At 31.5% G+C, this 27,512-nt stretch overlaps 2 protein-coding genes and 1 long non-coding RNA gene across 3 annotated transcripts; 2 read left to right on the top strand and 1 right to left on the bottom strand.

The window, feature by feature from the left end:
- Positions 1–1,176: 1,176 nt before the first annotated feature.
- LOC121115785 (sorting nexin-22) lies at positions 1,177–12,991 on the top strand. The gene is made up of 3 exons (XM_040709917.2): positions 1,177–2,780; positions 11,753–11,937; positions 12,613–12,991. Exons 1-3 carry the CDS (start codon positions 2,616–2,618, stop codon positions 12,758–12,760), a joined length of 498 nt encoding a protein of 165 aa, XP_040565851.1. The 5' UTR covers positions 1,177–2,615; the 3' UTR covers positions 12,761–12,991.
- A 6,063-nt stretch (positions 12,992–19,054) lies between these two features.
- Positions 19,055–22,747, bottom strand: LOC121115781 (E3 SUMO-protein ligase ZBED1). Its single transcript, XM_040709914.2, has 3 exons — positions 21,298–22,747; positions 19,706–21,145; positions 19,055–19,468 (listed from the first exon to the last, which is right to left on the bottom strand). The coding sequence occupies exons 1-2, from the start codon at positions 22,443–22,445 to the stop codon at positions 20,485–20,487; spliced, it is 1,809 nt and encodes a 602-aa protein (XP_040565848.1). The 5' UTR covers positions 22,446–22,747; the 3' UTR covers positions 19,055–19,468; positions 19,706–20,484.
- Positions 22,748–23,380: 633 nt separating this feature from the next.
- On the top strand, positions 23,381–26,998 carry LOC121115783 (uncharacterized). Its single transcript, XR_011779790.1, has 9 exons — positions 23,381–23,834; positions 23,901–24,167; positions 24,315–24,412; positions 24,482–24,990; positions 25,071–25,089; positions 25,463–25,763; positions 25,826–25,940; positions 26,008–26,529; positions 26,593–26,998. It is a non-coding gene; the product is annotated as an uncharacterized lncRNA (long non-coding RNA).
- The last annotated feature ends 514 nt before the right edge of the window (positions 26,999–27,512 follow it).

Raw genomic sequence — 27,512 nt, 5'->3', positions numbered from 1 at the left:
TTAACTGATAGCAAAATAATCATTGATTCAAATGATATGATTCATAATAAAAACAATGGAAAACAAACTGCATTATTACAAATACAATATCTGTTATCGATCCTTAAAAAAAGTTTTAAATCATACATCGCCATCTACAGAGTATAATTTTTACTAATATTATGTAGAAATTTTAAGTTTACCATTTCAGTTAGTTAAGTAAAATTTTAAGTGTCCACGTTATTATGCATTATTCCCTTAGCTGACTCTAAATTATACCTATTAAAATGATAAAAAGATTGATTTATTAGTACGTCATTTATGAAAGATTGTTCTGCGGGAAGGCATTTGTGTCCGATTCAGACGCATGTTTAAAATTTAGCAAATCAACATTTGGGGCCCATTCATAAGGGCGTCCACAAATTTTTTTTTTTAAAAAGATCCAAAAATTAAAAATTTTTACAGAAAAACTTGAAAAAGCAAAATTTTAGAAAAAAATTTGGAAAATTAAATTTTTAATATGAAATTTTTTGGAAAAAATTTCAAAAATTAATATCTATTCTAAAAAAATATATTTAAAAATCCACAGCTGTTTACAAAATATTAAATTTTTTTGAAAATTAAATTTGTAATATAAAATTTGATATACAAAAGAATCAAATATTTAATTTTTTTGAAAAAAATTTCCAAATCCATTACTTTTCACAGAAAATCAAATTTTTTGGAAAAAATTAGAAAAAAAAATTAATTTTTTGCAAAAGTCAATCTGAAAAATCTAATTCAATTTCAAAGATTATGATTTTTTGTTGCAAAAACTTAACATTCTAGTATAAAGGAAAAATACCTTCATTTAAGGCGGGCTACAGCCCCTGCAGACGCCCCTATAAATCCTTAACAAAAACTTATTTGAATTCAATTAATGATCAAACGATCAGAACACTAATAAAGAGAAATTAAGCCGAATTATAGACAGCATTATTCAGTGAACATTTTTATGTTAATGAGGTTAGGATGTACATATTGATTATTTTTCACAAAAACTATCATCAATTTATTAAGTTGAGATGTAAATTATGTAGCCCTTGGGACTGTCGATTTTTTACAACTGTCCCCAGTCTTCCCTACATTCAATTTGTATGAATGTCCTGTAGGCAAAGATAAGAGAATCATATTATACTATTACACTGAATATTCTATATCAGCAAGACTTCCTTCTTTTTTAAAAATGCAGTGAGTGATTATATAAGCACTGCGTCATCACAAAAACAATCTTAAAACAAAAATCAAGATAAGTAAAAAATCCCAATATATATTTTTACTTCATATATACGTACAACCCAATCAAGTCAATTATAGGCCTTGATTTCAAATTTGTGGGATGAGTTGAGATACTCACGAATTTTAACTATAGTTTAGAGCCTTCTTTTTACTTAAGATACTTATATTGGCCACATTATGGTCTCCTTGAAATAAAAAAAAATATATATTTGTCCTTCTTTTAAAGGGACAATCAATTTTGGTGACTTTAACTGCAATTTTCGACACACCCACAGAGTTAATATGAATATTTTTTTAAATAAAATTTAAGGGTAATTCGTCAAAAAATGCAAATGCAAAACAAAGGGAAGCTTGAAGGATTTTTTTCAAAATTGATAGTGGATTACATTTTTATTCTTCGACGAATTATCATCAATTTTTATCAACAAATTATTCTTAGACACTGCAAATTACGCTTAAAGAAAAAACAAAAACAAAAAAAAGAATGTCGAATAATATTAGGGACAGGATTATATTTTGGTGGAGGCTAGGTTTTTGTATTTTCTTTTATTTATTAATAAAAAAATCAACTTGCTCATCACAAAAAATTATTAACTTTAAAAATTAATTTCAAATATTATATTTTTTGGAGAAAAAAAATCAAAATCCAAAAGTGTTTACAAAAAAAAAATATTTTGAAAATTTCAAATATTAAATTTTTGAAAAAAAAATTATAAATTCATAGGTGTTCACAAAAAATTAAATTTTTTGGAAAAAAATTTCAAAAATGAAGTTCAAATATATAATTTAAAAAAATCAAATGTTACATTTTGTAGCAGAAAGCAAACATTCCTTAATTTGGGGGGGGGGCTACAGTCCCCCAGTCCACCTTCTGATGAAGGGGCCAATTAATTGAGATTTTCTCCTTTTCCTGATTTTTGTTAAAGGTTTTTTTTTGTGTTGATGCACCAAAAATGCACTATTATATACCTACTATGTGCATATTATTGATTTGGCTTGAAATAGTTGTCATTACATTGTTAGGAGGAGAAGGAATCCGTTAGAAAACAACTACTAACCTGTTCTCATGGATCTTTAAGATCCATGCATGCCTTTTATTCTTATATCTACTAACAACAAATATGACAACCTACAAAGTCGATTCAAGCAATATAGAGTGCGCAGGAACAGCTGCAGTCATGAGTACTCGTTTCTTCTTCTTCTTCTTAACTACATATATAATATTATTCATTATTTCTTCTTTTTCCATGGAAGGCAGTATTTAAAACTTCACTCACTATGAAGAAGACAAATGTGAAGAATAAATTAGTACTTGAACATCATCAACTATGTACATAGGTGCTTGATAACAGGTAGTTATGGTTGGTATGCCTGCACATGTTGATATTCCACATTATCGATGGGCTTTCAATGAAAAGAAGAGGAAATATGTGGAGTATAGGATCGACTTTTGGCTTGGAGATGGTTCAATCTACGTTCAAAAATATGCTCGCTATTCCCAACTTCATATTTTTCATTCTAAGGTAACTTTTTGTTCTTTAAAAAAACCCATTAAGGGCTATGGATAAATATTTATTTTGAATTACTTAATGTGCGTGAGTTTCATTCCCTGTTACTTCTAGAGAAGAAAATATACGTTCAATATTTATATTGACTTCAACTTGTTAGCCCAGATGGATTGATTAACTGTAATACTTTAATGTTTACTAATACCTAATTGGTGCAAATTCATCTGACCAATGAGGGAATCAGGGACGTCCACATGATTAATTATATATAGACTTTTTTTATTTGAGTTTTAAAAATTTGATTTAAATTTTGAAATTTTTTTCCAAAAATCCATAGCTATTTACAAAAAATCCAAATTTCTCGTAAAAAAATTTAAGGTTTATAATTTTTTTGAAAAAAAAATCCAAAAAATCTACAACTATTCAAAGAAAATTAATTTTTTTTGAAAAAATTTCAAGAAATCACAGTTATTACAAAAAAAAATCAATTTTGTTTTAAAAATAAAATTTCAAATATGAAATTTTTTGCAAAAATCTACAGATATTAAAAAAAAAAATTAATTAAATTTTTATATTAAAAATTTCAAATATTAAATTTTAAATATTAATTAATTTTTTTGGAAAAAATTTTCAAATATTAATTTTTTTTTATCTGCCATTTAATTTGCCCGAATGACAAACAAAATTATTGTAAAAAGCAAAAATTCCTTAATTTGGGGAGGGAGATACAGCACCACCAGCTCACCCCTTGCAGACGCCCCTCGGATACAATTATGTATGTTCCTATAGTGGCTGATAATAAATATTAACTTATGCTTAAAGCTCTTGGTTGTACTAAGCATTTTTCCGCCCTCATAAGGTATACAACTATTCTACCGAATGCGAAATTCACCTTATTAATTCAGTGAGAAGGGTGAATTATTCATGGAGGTTGTATAGTTATGCAGTACTATTCAAGTATACTCAACTCCCCTAGAGGACAAAAAAAGTGTTACTGCAACCACTACTTTGTATAAATATTGATGTTGTGGTTTTTGTTTCGCCTCTTGGTTTATAGTTTTACTTTAACCTAATCAACACCATCTGATCAACAATGAGTTGAAAAGTAAAAATGCGTGCATTTTTAAACAAAAACTTGTATAATTTGCTTATACAAGGGGAAAAATAAGTGTGTTCATATGTACATATTAAAATCCTCCCGGAAATTTGCTCATTTTCCTTGTCTCTATTGTGGCTAACCGTCGAAGCAGCTCCATTAAATATCAAATGAATATTTCATTATGTAACTGAAAACTTGTTTTGATCTTGTTATATACATATTGATATATGTATATATTTAAATTTTGTGAAGAAGAAATGAAGATCTAATATACAAATTTGATTTCAGTTTCACCGTCTTATTTGAGACGTTTTGTTAAAAAGTAATGTAATAGAACCCTAGATCTAGAATAATTTTGAATAATACATTTTCTGCTTTGCTCCATAATTTGCCCGAATATGTATATTTATTTTTTTTTAAAGAAAAGAAATCTTTCCAAAAAAATGTTAACCCTATTTTGCACAATTTTTTTCCCTACCGACCAAAAAAAAATTATAGTAAAAAGCAAAAGTTCCTTAATTTGGGAGGGGGCTACAGCCCTTCCGGCTCTGAGGACCCCCTTGTTAATTATTTGATAAGCCATAGCACACTCAAAACCTTTCGTTGTTTTATTTATGGTTTTTTGTACTGTTTCAGACAAAAAACATGGATTTACCATATGAATAGGATTGTAAACCAAAAGCATTTTTGACTGGGATTGTTTTTTTGTCTTTGGCAACCGGAAAAATATTCTTTTTTATTTTCTGGAACTGTTATTTGTACTCTTTAATTCACAAATTAAGGACTTGTGTACAAAGTGTAACCGTGAGTGTGTTTGTTTATGAATGAATCTTCAGAGCTAATTTAATGAAACGTAATTACACTTACGCTGTTCTTCTCTCAAACATTATTCGAATTATCAGCGTAATTTTTTGGGTTTTTATTTAAATAATGAAAATGCCAACGATTTAAAAACCCTACATATGAATTTTTAATGTTTGACAGATTCCATGGTATTGTAATTTTTCTGTAGGGTTCGTTCCTTTCCCGAAAAAATACCTTACAACGAGATCCAGGGAAACTCATTTTTAAATTTCGGGATTTAGGGAAATATGATTTTAAATAATAAATAATATCAAATTTTAGTAATTTATTACAAATATAAATTTCAAACTAGTCTTACCAATACATAAAGGAACTATCCAAAATCAGGTTATATTTCTTACGTTAGAAGATGTTGTTATTATTACCGGATGGAAGCTTGAAACTTATTCACTTGTGCTATATTGATTTGAGAGATTATCCGTGAAGAAATTAGAATGGTCTGTAATTGTATAGCTAGCCATGTATCTCAAGCACTTGGTGCTTTTTGAATTTTTTAAATCGGACAAGAAATGTCATCGCAGCGATAATTAAGGTTTAGGACATCTGCTCTTCTTCGTGGGGGCAAAACTCCAAGAGATGTAGCCAGACTGACGGGAATAGCTCATAAGACTATTTACAATGTTAATTAGAGACTAGATCATAACAAGACCATAGAGAGGAAAGAGGGGTCTAGGAAAATCCCAGCCTTAAAGCGAATACCCTCCAGAATGCCACTGATCTGGTGCCCAGGCGGTTACTGGCTCACGGCAGCCATTTAGATCGAAGTTTTAAAACCAATATGCTCCCCTGGGTGCAGAAAAAATTCCTAGACGGCAGCTTTGTCTTTCAGCAAGATGGGGCGCTCGCACTGCAAAAATTACTCAGAGCTTCTTAACTAACAACATGGCTTTCTTGGAAAAGATAATGTGGCCCACATACAGTCTGGATGTCAAATCCCTTGACTTTTCTTTCTGGCCGTACATTGAGAAGATGGCCTCTAGCATCTGTCACCCAAGTGTTGAAACCATGAAGGCTTCTGTCGGCGAAGATTGACTACCATTGACCCAAACTTTATTTGCAATGGCGGTAGTATGAATAAATCAATTAGACATGGGCTATGTATCAAAAAAAGATTAATTAAGATTTTTGTTAAGAATGGCTGGCTATTTTCTTTCCAAGTCTGTAAGTTTCAATTTTTCACCTGGTATATATTCATTTGGTGGTCTTATAGTTATTTTTTGTTAATAGTAAAATTAAATTGAATATGCCCTCAGAGTCATAAACTGTTGATCATATTTAAATCATGGAGTAACCGAACATTTCTTTATTATTAAGAACATTCTGGAGCTATCGAGATATGTACCACTTCATCATATCTGGTGTACGGTACTCTTGCCTTAAACTATTTTGCCTCAGGATATTTCGCCTTTCAGTTATTTTGCCTCAAGGATGTATTGCCTTAATATATAAATGAATGATAGGTATAGGGAGGAATAACTTAACTTCCAAAGTAATCAATGGGTATATGCCGTTATTATTTATTTTTTATTGAAATAGATGTTACCTTTGAATTTTTAAATCATAATATGTTATGTTTATTACTTTATAAACAGTAAATGGTTGTTTTCTGTTGGAATAATTATGGTATTATGCTCAAAGTTTCAAACCATACTATCAAGATCTCACTTTGTAATGAATTCGACCCTGAGACAAAATAGGTAATATATTAAGAAAAATAAGAAACACAACATGATTCGAATGGAACTAGTGATAATCACTTCAACAGTTTCCTTTATCGATCATCATTCCACATGATGGATTATTATCACAAGAGCAGTGATTTATACTTTGTTAAGATCCATGATTTCTCAGGAAAAGATGCGACTGGCTATTAATTATGACTCAACCTTTCAGTCTCACAAAAATCAACCTTCTCTTTTTCTAACACATTATAGATCATAATGAAGTAGAAATCACTGCTTTTTCCTTAGAAATATCATTCAATGTTTTTTAAAGTAATAAACATAACATATTTTGATTTAAAAAATTCAAAGTGAACATCTATTTCAAATAAAAAACTCTTCATAATGATGTTAAAAGTTTAACATATAACAGAAGTCAATAAAATGTTTGATACAGTAGTAGACAATATTAATGATCCAAGACTCCATAATTAATGGATCACAATAATATACATTTGGGCAAATAAGAGTCCCAATTATCATAAAATAAATAAATAAACCCTTTTTTATTGGAAATGACGATCTAAATCGATTCAAAAATCAGAGGTCCGGAGTACAAAGTGTAGGAGCAAACAATTACAACATGTCTTTCAAATGATATTGAGTTTAAACACTTCTCACTCAGAGAGTCTCTATAGATATTACAATCCTTGGCTAGAGTTATAATCCAAAGCGAGGAATAAGCCATAAATGAGAATTGATTTAGCATAATATAACTATCTATTCCTTCCCAAGACGGAGTTAGAAGTTGATATTTGTATTTCCAGCTAATGAGGAAGTTTTTAAATTAAATAATGTCCTTTTCTTGTATAACATTTATGGGATGAATGTCAAAAGGGTGGTTGTGGGGGGCTGTTGGTTGTTTACTTATTGCATTCAATTATTACTAAATGAAATATTGTCACGACACCTTACAGATCATTTTTTTTTCTTCTTTGCCTGTGCTCGATTACATTCATTATCTACAAATCATTATATGGAAATTCAATTATTATTATTTTTTCTTTAGTCATAAGTTCATTAAATGGCTCATTTATAATGTTTCATTTTTTTTTTTTTTGGTTGCCTTGCACAATATATATAAAATATAACAAAAATGATGTAATTTGATTACTTGCTTTATAATAATTGAATGGAAATGAATGATTCTAAGGTTGAGTTGATTTAGATTAAAATTAAAATGAATTGTACAAAAATAATTAATTATACGTTAATATATTCATGCTGCAAGAACCTAACTTCCTTCTTCCAAAAAGCCATAAAACAGTTTTTATAAATTAAAAAGTATTATTTTTGTTTCTTAACAATATTTCAAATTTTAAATCAAAACAACGAAAATATAAATATTTAAGAAGAGTTGCACAGCAAAATAAGTACATTAATAGACATATACTTATACTATAGTACCAAGAACAGGGGTCTCCAACACTTCGATCGCAAGCTACCAGTAGCTCGCAATTCCTTTCCAAGTAACTCGCCAAAGGGTGTTGGCTACGTAATACTTTATTTTTGTATCTTTTTTTTGTCTAATAATAATAATATTTTTGTGATGTTTCAATACAGAATGGGAGATGTGTAGAGTAACATATTGTAAATGTTCAGGAAGAGGAAGATTATTCGTTTTGTTTGTTCGAAATCAGCGATGATAATAAATGTTACAAAATATGAGTAGCTTTTGGCCATTTTTATTTTGTAAAAGTAGCCCTCAGAGGAAAAAAGTTTGGAGACCCCTGACCTAGAATATCAAAAGAAAATATACTAACTGTACGCTATAAAATCCGTTCAACAAATATAAAAGGAATAAAAACGAAAAAAGAACCTCTACGGAAAATAATTGTTAAAATAGCAACCGCTAAAAAAATTATATCATTTTTAAAACATTTATTTGTAGCTTAGATAATACCTGTACCTGTAGATAATACGCCAGAAAGGTCATTGTCCAAGGAGCTCTGCCTTCCGTATAAAATCTGGTGAACCTTTATGATAATGCCGTTTATAAGTTTTTCTACATTTGCACTGTAAAAGGCCATGAAATGGTTTTTTTTCAAATTATAAAAGTCGTAATGTTCGTGTAGAAGATTTCCAACGGCGGCTTTGTATAAATGTCCAAGTGTGATGCAATCAAATAAAAAATGGTCACTTGATTCATACCTCTAGGGTAACAAAAAGAATCCAGTACTTCAGCCATTTCTCTGCTGAAGACAAAAGTGAGCTTTTGAGAACATTCAAACCTTTCTTGACGTGGAGATATACGATAGTGCGCATTAATAATTTTGAAAATCATATCAGATATGTGAGGTTCTCCATTGTCCATACACTGAATAAACCGAATTTTGGAATTTTAATACCTGGTGACTTTTTAACTTTAATTGATTATCTTGAAACAATTTACAGTAAGAGATTTTAGAGTGATTGTTACTTTATAAAAAAAAAATTACAACGTATCTTATTTTATAATTGTGGACAATTAGTAGATTCAATAATTAATTGTCGGCAATTCTGCAAAGATATATAGGTTTTTAATATAGGTTTATCCGGAACTAATCCGGTTCCAATCACCCAATTTGGACAAACTGAACCAATTTATAATTCTTGCATGATATTAGATAAATAAATGGATTTTCTATGTTTATTTCGATTCAATGAAGATTTAATGATAATTTAAGAAGATGTGGACAATTTGACCAATTATAGACTCTGTCTGTTGTCATGAATTCTATAGATTTATTAATTCATAAACTATTATCATCCAATTTAGCGTTCTTACACGTCATAGAGTAATCTATTTTGCATCTCTCAATCTTTTCTCCTTCAAAAATTAGAGACCCCCCAAATCAACTAATGGCTAGCAAATTATGAAATTGTGAAATTCATAAGTCATAGTTTTTATAGATTACTCTAATTGCAATATCAAGACTATCTTAGGCCTCTTTTTTAGTTAAAGAAATCATATATTCGACAATTTGAATCCAATGAATGCTTGTTTGTTTTTTTCCATAATAATATGAAAAATTACCTATTACACTTACCCGGTGGTCCATTTAATTCAAGCACTTACTAATTCAATAATTAGTTAATGTTAAGTGGTTGAAATTAATTCATATTACAGCATAAATAATTAGTTAAAAAACAAAATAAACCTCAGCTCTCTAGTGTTATATTTAATTTATTATTGTTGAAGATTACATTCATAAATCCTCAGTGTTACACTACAATTTTCATGAGAACGTTCCCATGTAATATTTCAATACTCAGAGGTTCTTTCCTCAAGAATCAAATAATATTGACAGCAGCTTGAGGTAATAAAAAAAACACTGTTGAACTTATTAAAAACAGAAAATGCTATAGATTTACAACCGCATCAATATGTACTCCCTTTTTTAATATGAGGGGATGAGCGTACCTTCTTTCTTAAATTATTTTTCACCTAATATACAATGAATTTATCTCCTTTTTAATTAATTTTTTAATATGAACTTGAGTTAGACATTCTCGTTGATAAATATGGGTCCTCAAATAATATTATATACAGTTCTATACAGTTTAGTATTGTACAAAATATGAGTTGCTCTAAACACTTGCGAGATTTCATTTAATTTTACGTACCGTTCTTACTCAACTCAATACAAATATATCATTTCTTTTTTAACACGCTCATACACTAAAAAATAAGGCTACGTAGTATATCCACACAAACAGACAGACATATTTAAAAAATATGAACACTTTGATTATTTTTACTTTGACCCACTGAGCTTTAGCTATACCCAGTTATTGTAAAAAGTGAGTCTTACAAAGAATACGAACAAGCAGGCAAATTTTGCTTTGTTAACATAAATTACACTTCACAGCAGTGACATTGCTAGCCCCTGGGGGTGGGGGTTGATCCCCCGATAGTTTCTGAACCCCTCCCCCCCCTCTCCCAAAAAAAAAAAAACATCGTATGGGTTGTAAACATAACTGCATAAGACATCAATTTTTTTAAATTGATGTCTTTTTCAATCAAATCAGCCACTTAGCTTGCGTTTTCGCCTTTATCAAAGAAAAACTGTAAAGTGTGGCGTATTTTCTCTTTGTGGGTGTTCAAAAAATACTGAGTCAAACAATCGCAAAACTGTTCAGGCAAAAATTAGTTTTGTTAGTAGTAAATTTATCTATTTAACGTCATCTAGCGTAAACCGACTGTACTCCTGCAACGCGAAATACACATTACTAAAGCTATCTATGATGTATAAAAGGAATGGGTTTCTTTTTAATACACCTGTTATATAAAGTAAGCCTATTTATTAAAGTAACAGTGTTGATGATCCCCCCTACCCAAAGAAATGCTAGCAACGCCTCTGCTAGTAAGATAATAAGGATATCTTTTAGTCAGAGCAGGGCCTGAACAGGGTTGTGAGAGTGAATTTATCTGATCAATATGTCGAATAGAGCAAGATAATAAAAAACTAGTTCTTTATTAATATCTGAACTGCAAATAACACAATTATTGGTTATGTAAACACATATGTACTATTACTAAGTAAAACAGTTACAAAACTGTCTTGGGGCAAAATTTTGTAAAAATAGTTCATTTTGAGTAAGGAACCTTATCTTTTTAATATGTTTTTATAATATGCATCCCCCATAAGTGATCTATAATATCAATCTTATTTTATTTTAATTTGCTATAATTCTTTGATAGTTTAATATAATTTAAAGATCTGATTCTTGCAACACTCAGTAAGGAGTTGTTATTTGCAATCAGTTCTGTAATTTTCATCTTGTTATTGATTCTTCTTTACTAGTTCATTTATTTAGTATTTACGTTTGTTAGCTGGGGTGAGGCTCTGAAAAGGTTTGTGAGCGCGAATTTATCTTATTATCTGACAACTAATACCTTGAAAGTCCCCGTTATATATTCCTCAAAAATATTATTTTGTCTATTTTCTATTTTTTATGAAATTCGATTTTTTAAAACTGTTTTAAACATTTGTGAGGTATTCAAATTGTATTTGTGAAAATCTACAGACTAGTTTAATTTTAATAGATTCAAACAATAGCTGACATATGCTGGTATACTGTTTTAAATTTTTGGCGTGTCGGAGTCAAACTAGCTCCAGGTGACTCAGACACAAATAAAAATTTTGTAACCCACTAAATTTGGCCTAAAAATTGATCCCGTTATTGTAAAAGGAAATTCATGAATGAAAGGAATTTAAATCAATATTTTTTATGCTAAATTAAATTTATAAGCCCGAGATTTTGATGTACGGATGCTTTGAGAGTATGTATATTTTATTGGTTCATTTTTTGTATTTCAGATCCGATCCCTCTATCGACGAGTCCCAGAGTTTCCACCTAAAAAATTACGAAATAATGAAAGCTCTTTCATCGAAATTCGTCGAAAGGATCTCTCAGAATATCTTCGAAACATTGTTCAAAGAGAGGATCTTGGTCATTCCCTGTTGAACTTTTTTCGGATAAGAAACACTCAACGGAGTCAGGGGTAATTTGGCCATGGAGTGGGTTCACATATTGGGGAGCATCATGTCAAATATGACAATGTATAAAATATGTTCATTTTATTTTAACTCTCGTATTTTCCTATTATAAAGTTTGGAGAATGAATGGAAAATGAGTATTTTGTTCATTTTTAAGGGCGCTCTACTGAAAATATCTTTTAACAGCGTTCATTTATGTACCTTTTTTTTTTATTGTTCTCCAAATACATACCTATGGACCAAAGCCAAAACAGAGTGACAAAAATGCGACTAAGGGATCCAGTTTTATGTAAATTTAATTGGCTACATGAATATAGATACTCCGAAGATATAATGAATTGCTACATAACACTTATATAATCTCTATGAACTCACCCTATTGATTGAAAAATGATTCAGTGACGTCATATGGTGTACCTCAAAAATAATATATACTGTGTAGAAAAACTTTTTGTAGCCCACTAAATTTGGCCTAAAAATTGATCCCGTTATTGTAAAAGAAAAATTCATGAATGAAAGGAATTTTCCCCGAAAAAACGGAAAAAGATTAAAATGGTCCAAGGCTGTCTATAACAAACCTATATAATATTTGATGTGACATCAAATTTTTCATGACCCTCATCAACGTGTGAACCCACATGTACTTTGATTAATTTGTCTAATTTTTTCTGCTTCTTTAGGAGTGATAAATTGATCTATCCAATTATGGGTTTTCTTGAGGACGAAAAAAGTTCCACAAAAGTATGTCAGATCTGTTACCGACGTGATATAGAATTTCCAAATGTTGCCATTCAAGGTGTACTGGAGTCCTTTTATGGTGAGGAATGAATAAAAATCTTCACTAGAGACTCAAATGTCGTTATCTTTTATTCATTTTGGATAATACATTTTGAATCAGTATTATGCCGTGAGCTTAAAATATTTAAAGAAAAAAAATAGATTATGTTGAAAAAATGTACATAATAAATGAGTTATTATGAATAGATTATTAATTGTTGGGGACTCTGAGCTTTTGAAGGAAAGCTCATTATTCGTCATCAGCACTTATCTACGAATGTATTTATTTTTGTAAAAAATGTTTATATTTGAGCTCAAAAAATTTATTAATTATTGGAATGACAATGTCATTCACAAACAAATCATGACGTAGGATTTAAACTGGTTTAGAGCATGTACCTCTTATGTTAAAGTATTTTTACATTAGCTTATTCCATAATCCAATTCGAACTTCTTTTAAAATAAAACAACATTCGTATTATGATGGAGGTTCAAAGAATAAGGATATCCTACTTGATCGACGCCCATGTCAAGGTGGCGGAAATTGTCTGGATCGTTGGCTGCTCGGAGAGGCTCGTTTACAAGGTGAAGCAGCTGAAAAAGGATGGCCTTAGCCTCGCACAGAGTTCTGAAAGCGGTGGCCTTAAGAAAATTTGATCTCCAGCCTTTTTGGACTCGGTGAAGGGAAGATAGAAATGGGAAAGATTTTTTGATGCAAATGAATAGCCACTACTGTGCCTTCTATCCATTCAAAATATGACAGGATCTCAAATTTTAACCCCTACGAGGAAGTCGAATTTATTTTAAAAAAATTCAAATTACTCTCTGGTCTCATTTTCTCTTGATATAAATTTTAAGAGTGTATTTTTTTACATTTAGTCATGTTTTCAGGCATAATTCAGGTGTGTTCGCAGGATTATATTTTGAGAGAGGCCTGACCCCTCTTTTAATTATCTTGATTTTTCCTCCAATACTAGCGCCGACAATCTGGAAACATGTCGTGTGATGACGTTAAACAGTCACTATATAATTATGGACCTTCTCTCGATAAGTAAATCAATAAAATATTTATGTTACATGAATATAAATGAATGTTTTCCCCACATTTCTGGGTTTCCCCCTCTCTCTCTTAAGACGTTAAGCCACAAACACAAAAATAGACTGTGTTTTGTTGCTGGCTATGATTATATCTGCTTCTTTTCTCCAAATAATTATTCTGAACATTGATTGATGGAATTGGAATTAGCTCTTGTTAAACTGTAAATACAAATTATTGAATGATAATTAAGAAGAATTGGCTAACTACCAACTGATTTTGGGCCCTTTTCTCTGCTTCTTTTCGTACGAAAGGTTGTGTGATACAATAGACGTAACAACGGTCTCTATCTGAGAATGAATGTTAATTTATTATTGCCCAGAGTGTGAATTTTATCCTTTAATGTAATATTTGATCCACCTTTTTCAACTGTTATATTTTTTTAAATACCAAACCTGGTTTGAAAGGTCACCTGTGCTAAGCAGTAACTTTATCTTTCAAGACGTCTTAATAGAAGTTTGACTATATTTATTTAAATATAGTCAAAAATTGTTTATATTTGAGCAATTAGATACGAGTTATGTTAACTTGTTAATTCACTCATTTTCAGTTAGTAGTAACTACCCAAAGGCAGCTCTCAAAATTGAATGAAAATCTGTTTTTAGTTTGTGGATTATTGCACTAAGTGTGACGCTACTTTTTCTACCTATTTCCAATACAATGAATCAAAAACAATTTCATTTTATAATTTTAGACTCTTTCTTGATGGGGGAAAATATCGTACAAGCTAAGTAATGGCTCACAATGTGTTAAGGGGACTCTGTTCTATCAGAAATAAAAATTTAACGTTGTATTGCAGACTTCAAAGGGGGTCGTTGATACAGCAATGATGCAGAACGCAGTGGACGTCCAAATGAGGTGGTAACAACAGTAAACATTTTTTAAAAATCACAAAATCGTTTTGAGTAATTAGAAAGGGAATTTTCGAGATTCAGGTGAAATCGTAAGTTTATCAAAAGAACATGTTGCCTTAAGATTGCAGGAAATTTTGTCCATGTGAAAGCTCTGTTCAAAGTGGGTACTGCATTTGCTTACCCTTGACCAAAAACCAAAACGTGCTGATGATTTGGAGCAGTCAGCAGTGGTTGACGCTGTTTAAACTTAACAAACGCAGTTCCTTCATCACACAATTTTGTATATCTATTTTTTGGAAAATTAATTTTAAAAATCAATAGCTATTCACAGAAAATTTAATTTTTATAAAAATATTGCAAACATTATTCACAGATGTTCATAAAACATTTAATTTTCTAACATTTCTTAGTCAAAAAATTTAATTTTTCAATTTTGTTCCAAAAATTTAAATTTCACCACTTTTTTCCCTAAAAAATTACCTTTCTGTGAATAGCTATGATTTTTTGAAATTTTTTAATACAAAATTAAACATTTTGTGGAGAGTTAAGAATTTTTGAAATTTTTTTCTATAAAATTTCTTACACATAAACATTCTATTATAAACGCTTCTATTTCAAGTTTAATAGTGTAAGCTTTAACACCAACGGAACACAGAGTTCACTAAATCAAGATAACTCTATCCTCAACGAACTGCGTGATTAACCTGGTCCGTCGGTTACCATATAACAGCCTCTTGAAGACTTAACGGTGCAGTACTTATCAATTTATTTAAATATAACTTAAATGTACAATTTAATAAAATAATGCATACACTTGACAAAACTTTTCAGAAAAATATTAAGAAAAAGAGTGTGTAGTAGTTGCCGTATTTTTTTCTACAATAATTTTAAATGTATCAAAAATAGAAAGGCAAAATAGAGGAAGCCAAATAAAATATGTCAGTACACTTCAATACAGCTTTTGAGCATACATTTCGGCAGCTGTGGGTTTATCTACTCTGGTCCATTATTATAATTAGGAACGTTGATTGGTTAAATTCGAAAAAAATATCATTTATCAGTGAACCAATCACCTACTATTAAACATAGGATTCACGGGAACAGGTAACCTACCCCTCGTCCTTTAACCCCCAACCACTACCCCCTGGACCCTTTACCCTCCATCCATTTCTATTTCTATTATTGAGAAGTACAGTTAGTGCATGATAGAGGGCCAAAGTAATAAATGAATGTTATGGTTGCTTGGATCGGTTGTTGAGCTATAAAACTTTCAAGTTCGAATCGGAAAGTAATTATGAGTTCTATAAATCATCAAAGTTTTAATACTAAAATAAAACTAATTTCAATTAAAATAGATACTTAGCCTGATTGTTTAACCATAGGCATGACATATAAGATACAATAAATATTTATTATAATGCCTTATCTGATTTCCTTAATCCCATTACAACAAAGTTGGTAAAACAATTCATTTTAGTATTTTATTTATACGAGGAATTTGAGGATTGATTATCCTGAACGACTACACACATGATGTTATAATAAATATCTGAGAAGGATTTTCGGATAACTCCTTAAATACGGTGAAATAGAGTTATGCATATCCGAAATAAATAGGTTAATTATATCTAATTTTTAATATATGTGTATCAACATCACAAAAATCAAAAAGAAACATCCAAAATCTTCTCAAGTAAAATCAACGGTATATTTGTAATGGAAAGATTCAAAATACTGACTTAGATGCATATAATTATTATCTCGTATTTGATGAGATATATTAGTTAATAATAATATGTATCACTAATATTTACGTCATTAAGTTAAATCAAGGACTCCTTGGTTAAATTAATAATTACGATTGTATGTTTGTTAAAAGGTTAAATGTTTGGTCTTATATTTACTATTTAATGTAATAGGAGGTGAAATACTGGGGGTAGATGTCCTGGGGGGCAAAAGGAGGTAATTGATCGGTGGTTAAAGGACAGGGGGTAGTTTGTCGGGGTGGGAGGGGGGAGTAAGAACCAGAATTCATAGGGTTACCTCAAAAACAGAAAAAGTAACACTCTGCAGGGCGTCCACAGAATTAATTTATATTATAATTATTATATATAGATTTTTAGGGGGTCATTGTTTTTTGAATGAAAATTTATTCAAATATTAAATTTTTTGTAAAAAAATTTCAAAAATCAGTATCTATTCATAGATAATGTAATTTTTTGGAAACAAAATTCACAGCTGTTCATAAAAAAATTTAATGTTTTGGGAAAAAAATTTCAAATATTAAAGTTTTTGAATTTTATTTTTTTCAAAAATCTACAACTAATCACAAAAAAATTTATAGCTGGAAAGAATTGGATAACTGTTTCCAACTGATTTTGTTCCTCTTTTTCTTTCTTTTTGAGGGATCACAATATAAGAAGGTAATGTGAGCAAGTCTAGGAATTTGGAATAATGTCACGGAATTGGGTAGCTACCTAAAATTTTGGTTCTTTTTTCTTTCTCTATTAAAAGGAGAAAATACCGATAAATAACTGAGTTTGGCCTCCTGCATTATTTGCCCAAGCACTAGGGATTCCTTTATTCTTATATATTCCAACCTCTAGAAGGAAACCAAAATAATAACATCTTTTTAAAAAAATCCTCAGAATATTCAACCCTAACATTACCTTCAAAATGCCACAAGTTATAGAATTGCACGTGCAATTATTCTACTAATACAAAAAGTATGTAAGTATTAGCCTTTCATTTCACTCATAAAAAAATGAGTTTCCTTTTACCCAACCTAATATAAAAAGTAAGGAAACAGTAAAAATATATGAACAAAATGATTCATTCGGCCTTTCTCAATAGATCTTTGAATCAATCAGCTGATACAGTTACAACATGTATATATACCAAATAAAAAACTAATCATACTTAAGTATAATTACTTATTTATGTGTAGTATTGAGTGTCCTTTACTTTCGAACATGATAATAATTTTCTATATGTACGATAATTTGATAAAATGAAATCCTTCAAGTAAGGGGTTTGTATTCTACTCAAGAAAAACACGTGGAAGACATGTTTACCTCACTACATACAATTATAAATTTTTAAAAAAATGGATCCGAAAGGCTTCTATGAAAGTTATTCTTTTTTTAGAACGCTCTATTCCCAATCGATAGAAATCTATTTATAGATATATATATTGCATATTTACAACAAGGTATACATAATTTGTGTAGGTATGAGATAAGCAATATATACATTTAAAATAACCTTTATTTATGTAAGGTCTAACAGCGGCCTTTAACATATATTTATACACATTAGACTGTCCCGGTTTCGGTTTGATATTTTTCTACCTCTGCACATAAACTTTTTCTCCTAGAGACAATAACATAACTGACTTTGGCAACATTTAAGGCCTCTCAAGACCTTTAAGCGTCAAAAATGGTCATTGTCCCAAATATGATGCTATGTGTAAAAAAATATACTTCATATATTTTTGAGTATTCGGCTTATCAGTAAAAAATATTGTGTAGCCTGTTTTTGATAATTAAAAGGCTCTGGGATGTGCTCAAGGGTTTGTTTCACTGTTTTATCAAACATAATAGAGTTGATATCTTTTTAAGGAAAAAAAGAGCGCAAGTAGAAGTTAAGAGCTAGACATATGGTCCACCTTAATTAAGACCCTTGTTGATATCAATTACCTCATATACGATTTTATTGGGGAAAAATGAAATACTGCTATAAAGAAAAGAACCTCAAACTTTAAAATAGCATCAGTGCAGGAAAAATATAATAATTGTATTTAAGTTCATTCATTTTTCTTTTGTTATGCATTTTAGAACAATTTACACCAAAGATAGGCGATAATTCTTCTTTTAAAAGAAGAAGTTAACATCACGACCACATAAAGGACTCAAGGGAATTAGCGGACAGACTAAACATCAAAAACGACATCCACATATTCAGGGAGCACTATAAATTACTATCATATACATTGAGAGTCAACGATTTTCATAAGTATACAATACGAACGGATAAGTTGTATTTTTTTAACAGTGAAAATTATATTGGTAATTATTGAAAAATTGTTATCATTTTCACTCTGGGGTTCAAAATGGTCCTATTATTTTCTAATAAAATATTTGTAGAACTATTGGAATCTTCATGGTCACTTTTCTTATGCATTTCATCATTCTAAATTTTTGAAATGAATAGTGTGGAAATCAAAAATAACGTCGATATCATTCCCCCTAAGCCTTGATAATATTTAAACAAGTGATCAAATAAATTTCAAATTAGCCACTACCCATGGTTTCTAAAATATATAATTACAAAGCTAACTTAATGAAATAAATATAGGCTAAATCAATAAGTTGAAACGGATTTCAATATACAAAATAAATTTCAAGGACCATCGGTATATTATCGTATATGTATTAAATATTCGCATTCTATAAAGAAAAAAAGTAATTGTCAAATTTATACAAAGTATGAGTGAAGAGTATCTAATTCAAAAATGCTTTGAAATTAACGATAAATTATTAAAATATAGACATTTCCTTCCATTCCATAATGGATCAGGTGGCGACTATATTTAGTAATATTCCTTACAAAACATTGATCCACAATAATGTAAACCCTTTGTTATCTTCGTGAGTCAGTTCTTAGTCACAAAAGAAACAAATTCCGAGGACGGAACTTATTTCGGATTAAAATCTAAATGAGGAGGAAAGTCAGTCGAAATTTATCGTGAAATATGCACTGGTGAATTCTTCTTGGCAAATGCGCGTTTGAACACATGAGATGGATTCCCTAGAAAAAAAAATTATGATAAAGGAGATTGATTTTTTGAATATCAAATAATGTTCAAATACTAGGATATAAAAATTATGGAGACTTCCTCAGAAAAAATATCTTCAAAATGAGCATAAAGCAAATAATTCAAGTACAAAAAATTAGAATATAAAGCCCAGTGACATCCTTTTAAAATAACCCACTAATTTAATTTATACATCCCTCACATAGTAAAAAAATAGATGATTAAATTACTTGACAAACTCTTGAGCCTTTGGTTGGATTCCAATTGGTATTGAACCACAACTTCATATAATTCTATTCATGTCCTTTGAAAAGGTTAACATTTTCATGGACGAGAAGTCTAGAGACTTTATATCAGTAGTTGATCAATTTTTTTTTTTTAATACACTTCAAATTTGAGATTACCATTATAAAAAATATATGGAATTATTGATTGATTATAACAAATAATTAAATTATACACAAAATGAATTAATAATCAAAAAAAAAAAAAGTACTATACTACTATATTACCACAACCTTTATTTTTTCACTCTATTGTGAATTTTTAACTATTTTAAATTTTGGTTTTTTTATATTAAGCAACTTAGAATCGAACTACAGTGAAAGTTGCTTGACACAATAAAATGTAATTTAAAATATTTTCTTTTTCATACAACAACAAATAAACTATGAAATTTAGAGAAGAAACTTCGGCTTTTTTTTTATACGTAACAAATTTAAAGTGAAACACAGAATCCATTAAAAATACAAAAAATCTAAATTAAAATATTTGAAGATCTACAAAAAAATAAATTATAAAATACAAAATTTTTTTTACCTGTTTATACACTCAACAAATTTAATGTAAAATAGCAACCCAGAATCCCTGAAAAAATGCAAAACAACAAAATATGAATAAAATACAAGAAAATTCAACAATTCCACTTATATAAATTTAGATTGAAACAACACAGAACCACGCAAAAAAATATAAATTAAAATGTGTAAAACAAAAAGATCAGCAGTCTCTACTGAAGATTAGCATTTAGAAACACCAGGTGCCTCATCTTTGAAGGACTGATTTGGCTTCTTCTATCAGTGATTATCTGACCTGTTTTAGAGAAGATTCTCTCTGAGGGTACTGATGTTGCAACAATGCACAGTCTCCTTGTCATCAGATTTGTGAGGCGTGGGTAGACTGAAGCCTTGCTTTCCCACCAATTTAGTGGGTCAGCACTTCTTTGAAAAAGGGGCTCGTCAAGGTAGGATCTCACCTCCATAATTGGATCTGCTGAAGGATTCCTTCTTGTAGAGTCCTCAGTTACTCGTTCTTTGAATAAACTCCAAACATCTGATTCATGTGGCCTCTCATACTCATATTGAGTTCCCTTTTGGCCCCCTGGCAGTGTTGTTGGGTGGCTCAACCTTGCTGCTGTAATAGTTATTCTATGAACAGCTTCTTCAAATGCTTTAGTGTCATTGAAGGCCAGCTTCTTGAATCGCGGATCAAGAATGGTTGTTTCTGACAAAATAATGTTATATTCCATTCGATTGAACTTTCTGTCCATGGTTGCACAAAGAATATCCACTAGCTCTTGAACATTTGCAGTGATTACACTGGTTTGGTTCACAGCTGTCACTCTCTGTAGACCCTTGCACAGGATTAACATTTTGGAGGCTGTAACATAGCTGAAAAAGAGTAAATAGGTGTTAATGTTATGCTTTGTTTTATTTGGTGGTGAACATCATTATCCTTGGTTATGTTTAATCCCGTTTTATTCCAGTAATTCAGCAACAACACCAAAGAATAATAATAATGTGATTTCATTTGTATACTGCACCTCTCTGTACTAATCTCAACTGTGACCTGCTCAAATGGCTCCAGAACAGTACATGCCTCCTGCAGTACCGCCCATTCCTCTTGGCTCAGAGGATCGATCGGTGCATTGATAACAGCCAGCGTAGAAATGACTGCATGTTTTGACTCCAGAATCCGTTTTATCATGTTCAAGGTGGAATTCCACCTTGTCACACAATCTCGTTTGAGCTTCAGCTCAGGCATACCCATCTGTAGTTGTGTTGATTCGAGCTTTTGTGTGGCTGTTGTGCTCCTGTGGAAAAATTCAACTATTGCCTTGACTTTGTCCACAGCGGGCTGGATCACCTTCAGAGTGTTTCTTACAATCATATTAATCGTGTGTGCAAGACATGGGTGATGGGTCCATTTGAGGATTTTAACTGCTTTGAGTATGTTTGTTGCATTGTCAGTAACACAAGCAACCACCTTCTTTTCCACATTCCACTCTTTGGCAACTCTGAGCAGCTCCTCCGCTAAGTTCTCAGAGGTGTGTCCGTCATTGAACTCAAAACAATCCAGAAGACAAGACGCCATTTTGTAGTCTTCAATAAAGTGACACGTAAGTGACATGAAGGAGGCCATGGCTCGGGATGTCCAGCTTTCAGTTGTTAGACAAACCGATGTGGCTCTATTCACCCTCTCTTGCACTGAAGCGCGTTCTCGGTAATACAGATCTGGGATCATATTCTGAGAGAGGGCTTTCCGCCTTGGAATGACATATACTTGATTGAGTGCATGTGTAAAGTTTCTGAAGCCCTTGTCCTCTACAACTGAAAATGGCTGGAAATCCGTCGCAATCATTTTAGCCAACTCTTCATCTATTTTTCTCTGTCTTGCCGGGCTCAAAGAATGCTCGAAAAAGTGTTTGATTGAGCTCTCGGTTGATGCTCTTGGCACTGGAGCATCAACACTCACAGATGAAACATTTGCATCTTCCTCATGGACATCAGGTTCAACTGATCGCTTCTCCAGTGGAACTGTCGGGTGGGCAGTTCTCAGGTGCCTGTGGAGTCTTTTGGTTGAGCCGGCTCTACATGAAATGTGGGTCTTACAGACACAGCACTCTGCAATGGAGCCATCAATACAATAAAAATGAGTCCAAATTTCGCTCCTTTTCCTGCTTTGACTCATCTCTTATTTACTTAGTTAATAATTTCTTTCTGTCCTCCTTATTGCGTGAGAGAGAGAAGAAAAAGCGTCTCGAAAGGAGATTAATTGATTGATTGATTTGATTGGACGGGAGCCGGCTCCCGTCCTTCACTTCAAAGAGCTGGCTCAGAAAGCCGTTACGTTCGCAAACCACTCATCACTTCAACAGGATGTTCTACCATTTTTTCAACAAGTGGTGGTGTGTGGTGTGCTCTCTAAGACAAAACTTACAATCCTTCTGCTCCTCAGCTGTTGAGTTTTCTGTTTCTTCCACCTTAGTACTTATCAGTACTCTGAAGGTTGATAGGGTGAACAGGAATTCGTTCCTGTTCACCAGTTAAGAATTTTCAACATGCTTACTTTCTAGAATCGTTCATTACTTGGAAAGAATTGGTTACTAATAACTGAGTTGGGGCCTTTTTCATACACTTTTCCAAGGAAAAGTTGGACGAGTCAAGGAAGGTAGGTAACGACATGCTGTTTATAGTGATGAATCAAATAATGGAATTCTACTTTTAAATGCGAGTTTACATATCTATCCAATTTTTAAACTGTACTTTTAATATGACAGGTTCACATATTTTTATTCAGAGGTTCATTTCTGGAAAATTTACGATATTTTTGTATTTTTTTTCAATTATTATATTTATTTTATATTATATACACATATAAGTGCATACCCACACATTATAAATGAAATATCATCAGAGTCATACAATGTGAAATTTATGAGTTATATTTAAATTGGTCCCTGTAAAGTTGTCTGCGAGCATATCCATTATATAAAATTAATAATATTGATATAATTAAAAGAGAGACCAATAATCTAGTTCAACGACATCCATACTTTTATTATTCTTCCCCCCTGAAAGAGGCTTATAACAAGTAAATATCCCATTAAATATTCTCAGAGATAGAGAAGCAGGTCAAGATTAATAAACAACGCATCTTGAGTGGATGCTATCCGTAAACATTTTCATTAAAAATTATTATATGGCTCCGGCTGAGAAGGAGTCCATGATTTTAATCAAGGTGGACGTGCAGCTTTGGATTCCGGGTGGAATAATTCCATTCCTATGCTTCGCCACGTAGAGTACTTCCTGGACCTTAGAAACAATGTTTTCTATTTTGAGACACTCTTCTTCATATGAAAGTGACGTACCGACAAGACATTCCATCTGAGTGAGTCTCACTCCCAAGTGGCCCCATATTATGTCTTCCATCACTCAACATAGATACATCCATTTGACAAAAGTAAAAGACATGAAATGATGTCTCCTTAGAGAATGAACACTTCCTATCCTCCGGACTCGCTCTGGATTTATTGGTAAAAAAGTGAGGACGTTACTAACTATACCCAATCCACTTTTGGTGAGAATCGCTGAAGGGTTGTTCAAAATTACTAATGGGTCTAAGTTTTTTCATGTCTCTTTCTAGTCCAGTCTATTCATTCTTCTCTGAACTAAAGTAGAGAGGTGTTCCACTCTATGGCTGTTGGAGAAGGCTTCTCTTATAAAAATTGTAATTTGTCGTAAGGTGAAATACATTCAGCCTCTTCCATATGGCTTCTACGTTTGTGGAGCAGAGTCCCCAACTTTTGGTAGGGGTGTTGATCCGGTTTCTTGAAACATATGCACGAGACTGTCCCCCATACAATGTCTTCCCTTATTTTATACACTTTTTTACACAACTCCTGAGAATATGGTACATATCTCATAGTATGAAAAACTTTAGGCAGGACATTTATGTCCCAAGCCTTTATTTTTTCAAAGCGCGTTAGGGGGGCTCTTTTATTAAATTGGAAACATATCTCCAATTTTTCTTTTAAAGATTCTTTATTTCTAATTGCAGCGATCCTCACGTTAGTAGATACTATAGTTCCAAGAAGTGATGTTGACTGGGCGAATTCAATATTTAGCAAGTGTAACTTCAGGTGGTCCTCACAGTTGGTAAGTATTTGTATTTCTCCAATATTAATAGTCCTGATATTTTTCCGAACCCTTGTATTGTTTCAATAGAAGTCCCAATTGATTTTAGCACTTCTTATCTAGTTCCTTTACAGAAAAGCGACAGATCATCTACGTATAAAAGACATTTCACCATCTATTTTAATTCCCTTAATGGTCACTATGGATTTTCTCATAATTGTCGTTTATGGCAATTATAAATAGAGTTGGAGAAAGAGGAGCTCCTTGTCGCACTGCTGGATGGGTATAAAACGTTTTTCTGGTACCTGATATGTCGATTCTTGAAGGAAAGTTCCTCATTATGGGCGATATTTTTTTTAATAAATCCATTCCGGAATCAATATTTATATAGTTGCCCAATTATGTTTTTATGGGAAATAGTATCAAATGCTTTCTCAAACTAAAACATAAGTGCTGCAAAATCTTCATTTTCCGAGCAGTCAATGGCATCTTGGATTGAGCGAGGAATGTCTTCTAGGAGCCGTGATTTAATTAAACCTTTTTGGGCTGGAGAGATGAATTGCGGGAGGAATTTTACTAATCTATTATTTAAAACACCCGTAAGTATTTTGTATGAGTTATTTAGAAGAGATATAAGTCTTCTATTTTTTATTTCTTCTTCATAACTATTTTTCTATAGTATCAATGTCAGAGATCCGGTGCTAATGAAATCTGGAATGAATCCCTTTTTAAATATATCTTCATTTTTATATGGGTATTAAAAGATTTATAAAACTCAAAGGGTAGACTTGAGGCCCCTGGATATTTGTATTTTCTATTGTAGTTCCTGATTAAGTTACCAATCTCAATTTGTGTAATTAGGTCGTCTTTACCCTTAAATTTATAATTAATCTGATTATTTGATCAATTTTTGTTCAAATTTAAATGTCAACAAAAAAAAAGAATTCCTCTCGCCGGAAGTCCATTTTGAGAGGACGTCACATTTGACATTTACAATTTTTTCTTTCCTTTTGCAGAATTTACCTAGAAAATTCAATTTAAAGTGTGGATTCATTAAAGTTGCGTATTTAGTTATAGAGTAATTAATGTGCCCCTAGTGGAAAAAGAAACTTTCTAACAACCAATTATCGGAGCGTCCACAGGGGGTTAGCCGGACTTTATGGAGACAACAGACTATATTGAGACTGGCAATTAAATTAATTTTGATAAAATTAGAAGTTCCAACTTTTTTTCCTAATAATGAAAAAAAAAAAAAAAAAAAGGATGAGAAAAGAAAAATAATACAAATATGAAATATTAATTATCATACAATTCGAATCAAAGATTGAAGTTTTGACGGATTTCTTCTTTGAATCGGAACAGACTTCGTGTGGTAGGTGGACTACGGATAGAAAAGAGACTCAAAATTAATTTCTCATGACTTGATTTGCACAGTCGTCGCATTCCTAGATCTCTTCAAGAGTTCTTTGCTCCTGGTTGGATGAATAAGCAAGTCTACTTCCTACCTATATAAACAGCATGCTATGCCAACATATGAGATGCCCAACGCGTGAGTAAATTTTTCATTAGATCAATTAGTGAAGTTCAATTGTCAGTTTGTTCATATCCTTTTAAAGGTCTCAGTGCCCACGTGTAGGAGAGTCTGGACGCTAAAACAGGTGACTATAATAACTGAAGCTTATAGAAGAATCAATAGTGAAAAATAATTATTGTGCTGAGTTGGTCATTATTTTGTAAGAAATTTTGTTGCTCTTCGTTCAGTTGTAAAATCACTTGAAGCACTGGGCAGTTTCCAGACCTCGACATATCGTTTTCCAATGGAGTCTAAAGAAAGGAAGACTTAAATACGTATCTTGAGAAGAAAGAAAATACTCGTGTGCTATGTTTTGAGCACTTCCGTGAAAATAACATCGACTTTGAGAATAATTGAAGAAGAAAGCGTCTTTTAACTGGAGTCATACCATGGTATTTATATTTTCGAAGGTGTCAAGACCAAGGAGTACAACCAATTCCATGAAGTCGAGAGGGTAGTTAGCAAAGGAGTCCTACCTAATGTACGAGGTTCGACAGGCCAAAATTCCCCATGCAGTGAAGCAGAACCCTTTATGCCTCTAGTAAGCGTAATGACCTTGATGAAGGTACTCGAATTGTTTTAATATGTGTTGCTTTCCATATTTTAATCTCGCCTACTTTTGTTACAGGTGAAAGTTGAAGGATCCAATCTGTTGTTGGGCAGACTACTGACGAAAATATTATCTTAGTTACGAATGTTTTATGCCTACAGGAATTAAGACAAGGTGGAAACAAGTATTGGCATTTCACCTGTAAATTCGTTTGACCCTAAGAAAATTTTTTTCTATATATAATTAAAAGCATATCTTGTTCAGTATTCGACATCGGCTACAGTGTGGTTTTTTTATTACAACCCTCAACCGCGATGAAGATTTCCTGTCTTGTAGGTTTTGTTTAATTAAATATATTTCTCTATGCTTCAAGTGTCTAATCAGTGTGGTGGAAGACCATATTCAAAGACACATTTCCGTCTGTAATATTTTCTTGAAAAGTAAAGATGAAAAGAATATATAAATTTGAAAATATATTAACAAACTTGGTGGTAAAGTGTACATTTCCAGTATGACTTTTGGTTTCTCTGCTTGTCCTTAGAGTACCGATGTCCACTGAATATTACATTCAGATACCTTTTCTTTCTGGTCGTGTACTCTACAGGTGTAGTGGTATCATGAAGAACGGTAGCTGTAGATGCTTCTAAGAGAGGAGGGTCACAATATTGTGATGCAGTAAGAGGTACTAAACCAATTATATTGAGGGAATCGTTGTGGAAGGACATAATGAGTTTGATATATTATAAACGAGTTTTTTTTTGTGCTTATAATTATACAATTATTTCAAAAGCTACACTAGTTGTTGTTATTGTATCCATAAAATCATTCCGTGTCCGGGGGATTCGCCATGAACATTTTTCTTAATATTGAGCAATTTACTTCTAATGATATATACCACTTCTTTCAAAAAATAAGTAAAATTTTAAATATACCAGAATTTATTGTATTATACAAAGGAATGTTAATTAAACTTTTGAAATTCAGCCCCATAACTTTAT

This window comes from Lepeophtheirus salmonis, chromosome 4, assembly GCF_016086655.4.
Source record: "Lepeophtheirus salmonis chromosome 4, UVic_Lsal_1.4, whole genome shotgun sequence".
NCBI classification, from domain to species: domain Eukaryota; kingdom Metazoa; phylum Arthropoda; class Copepoda; order Siphonostomatoida; family Caligidae; genus Lepeophtheirus; species Lepeophtheirus salmonis.
This window is presented reverse-complemented; position numbering and strand designations above follow the sequence as displayed.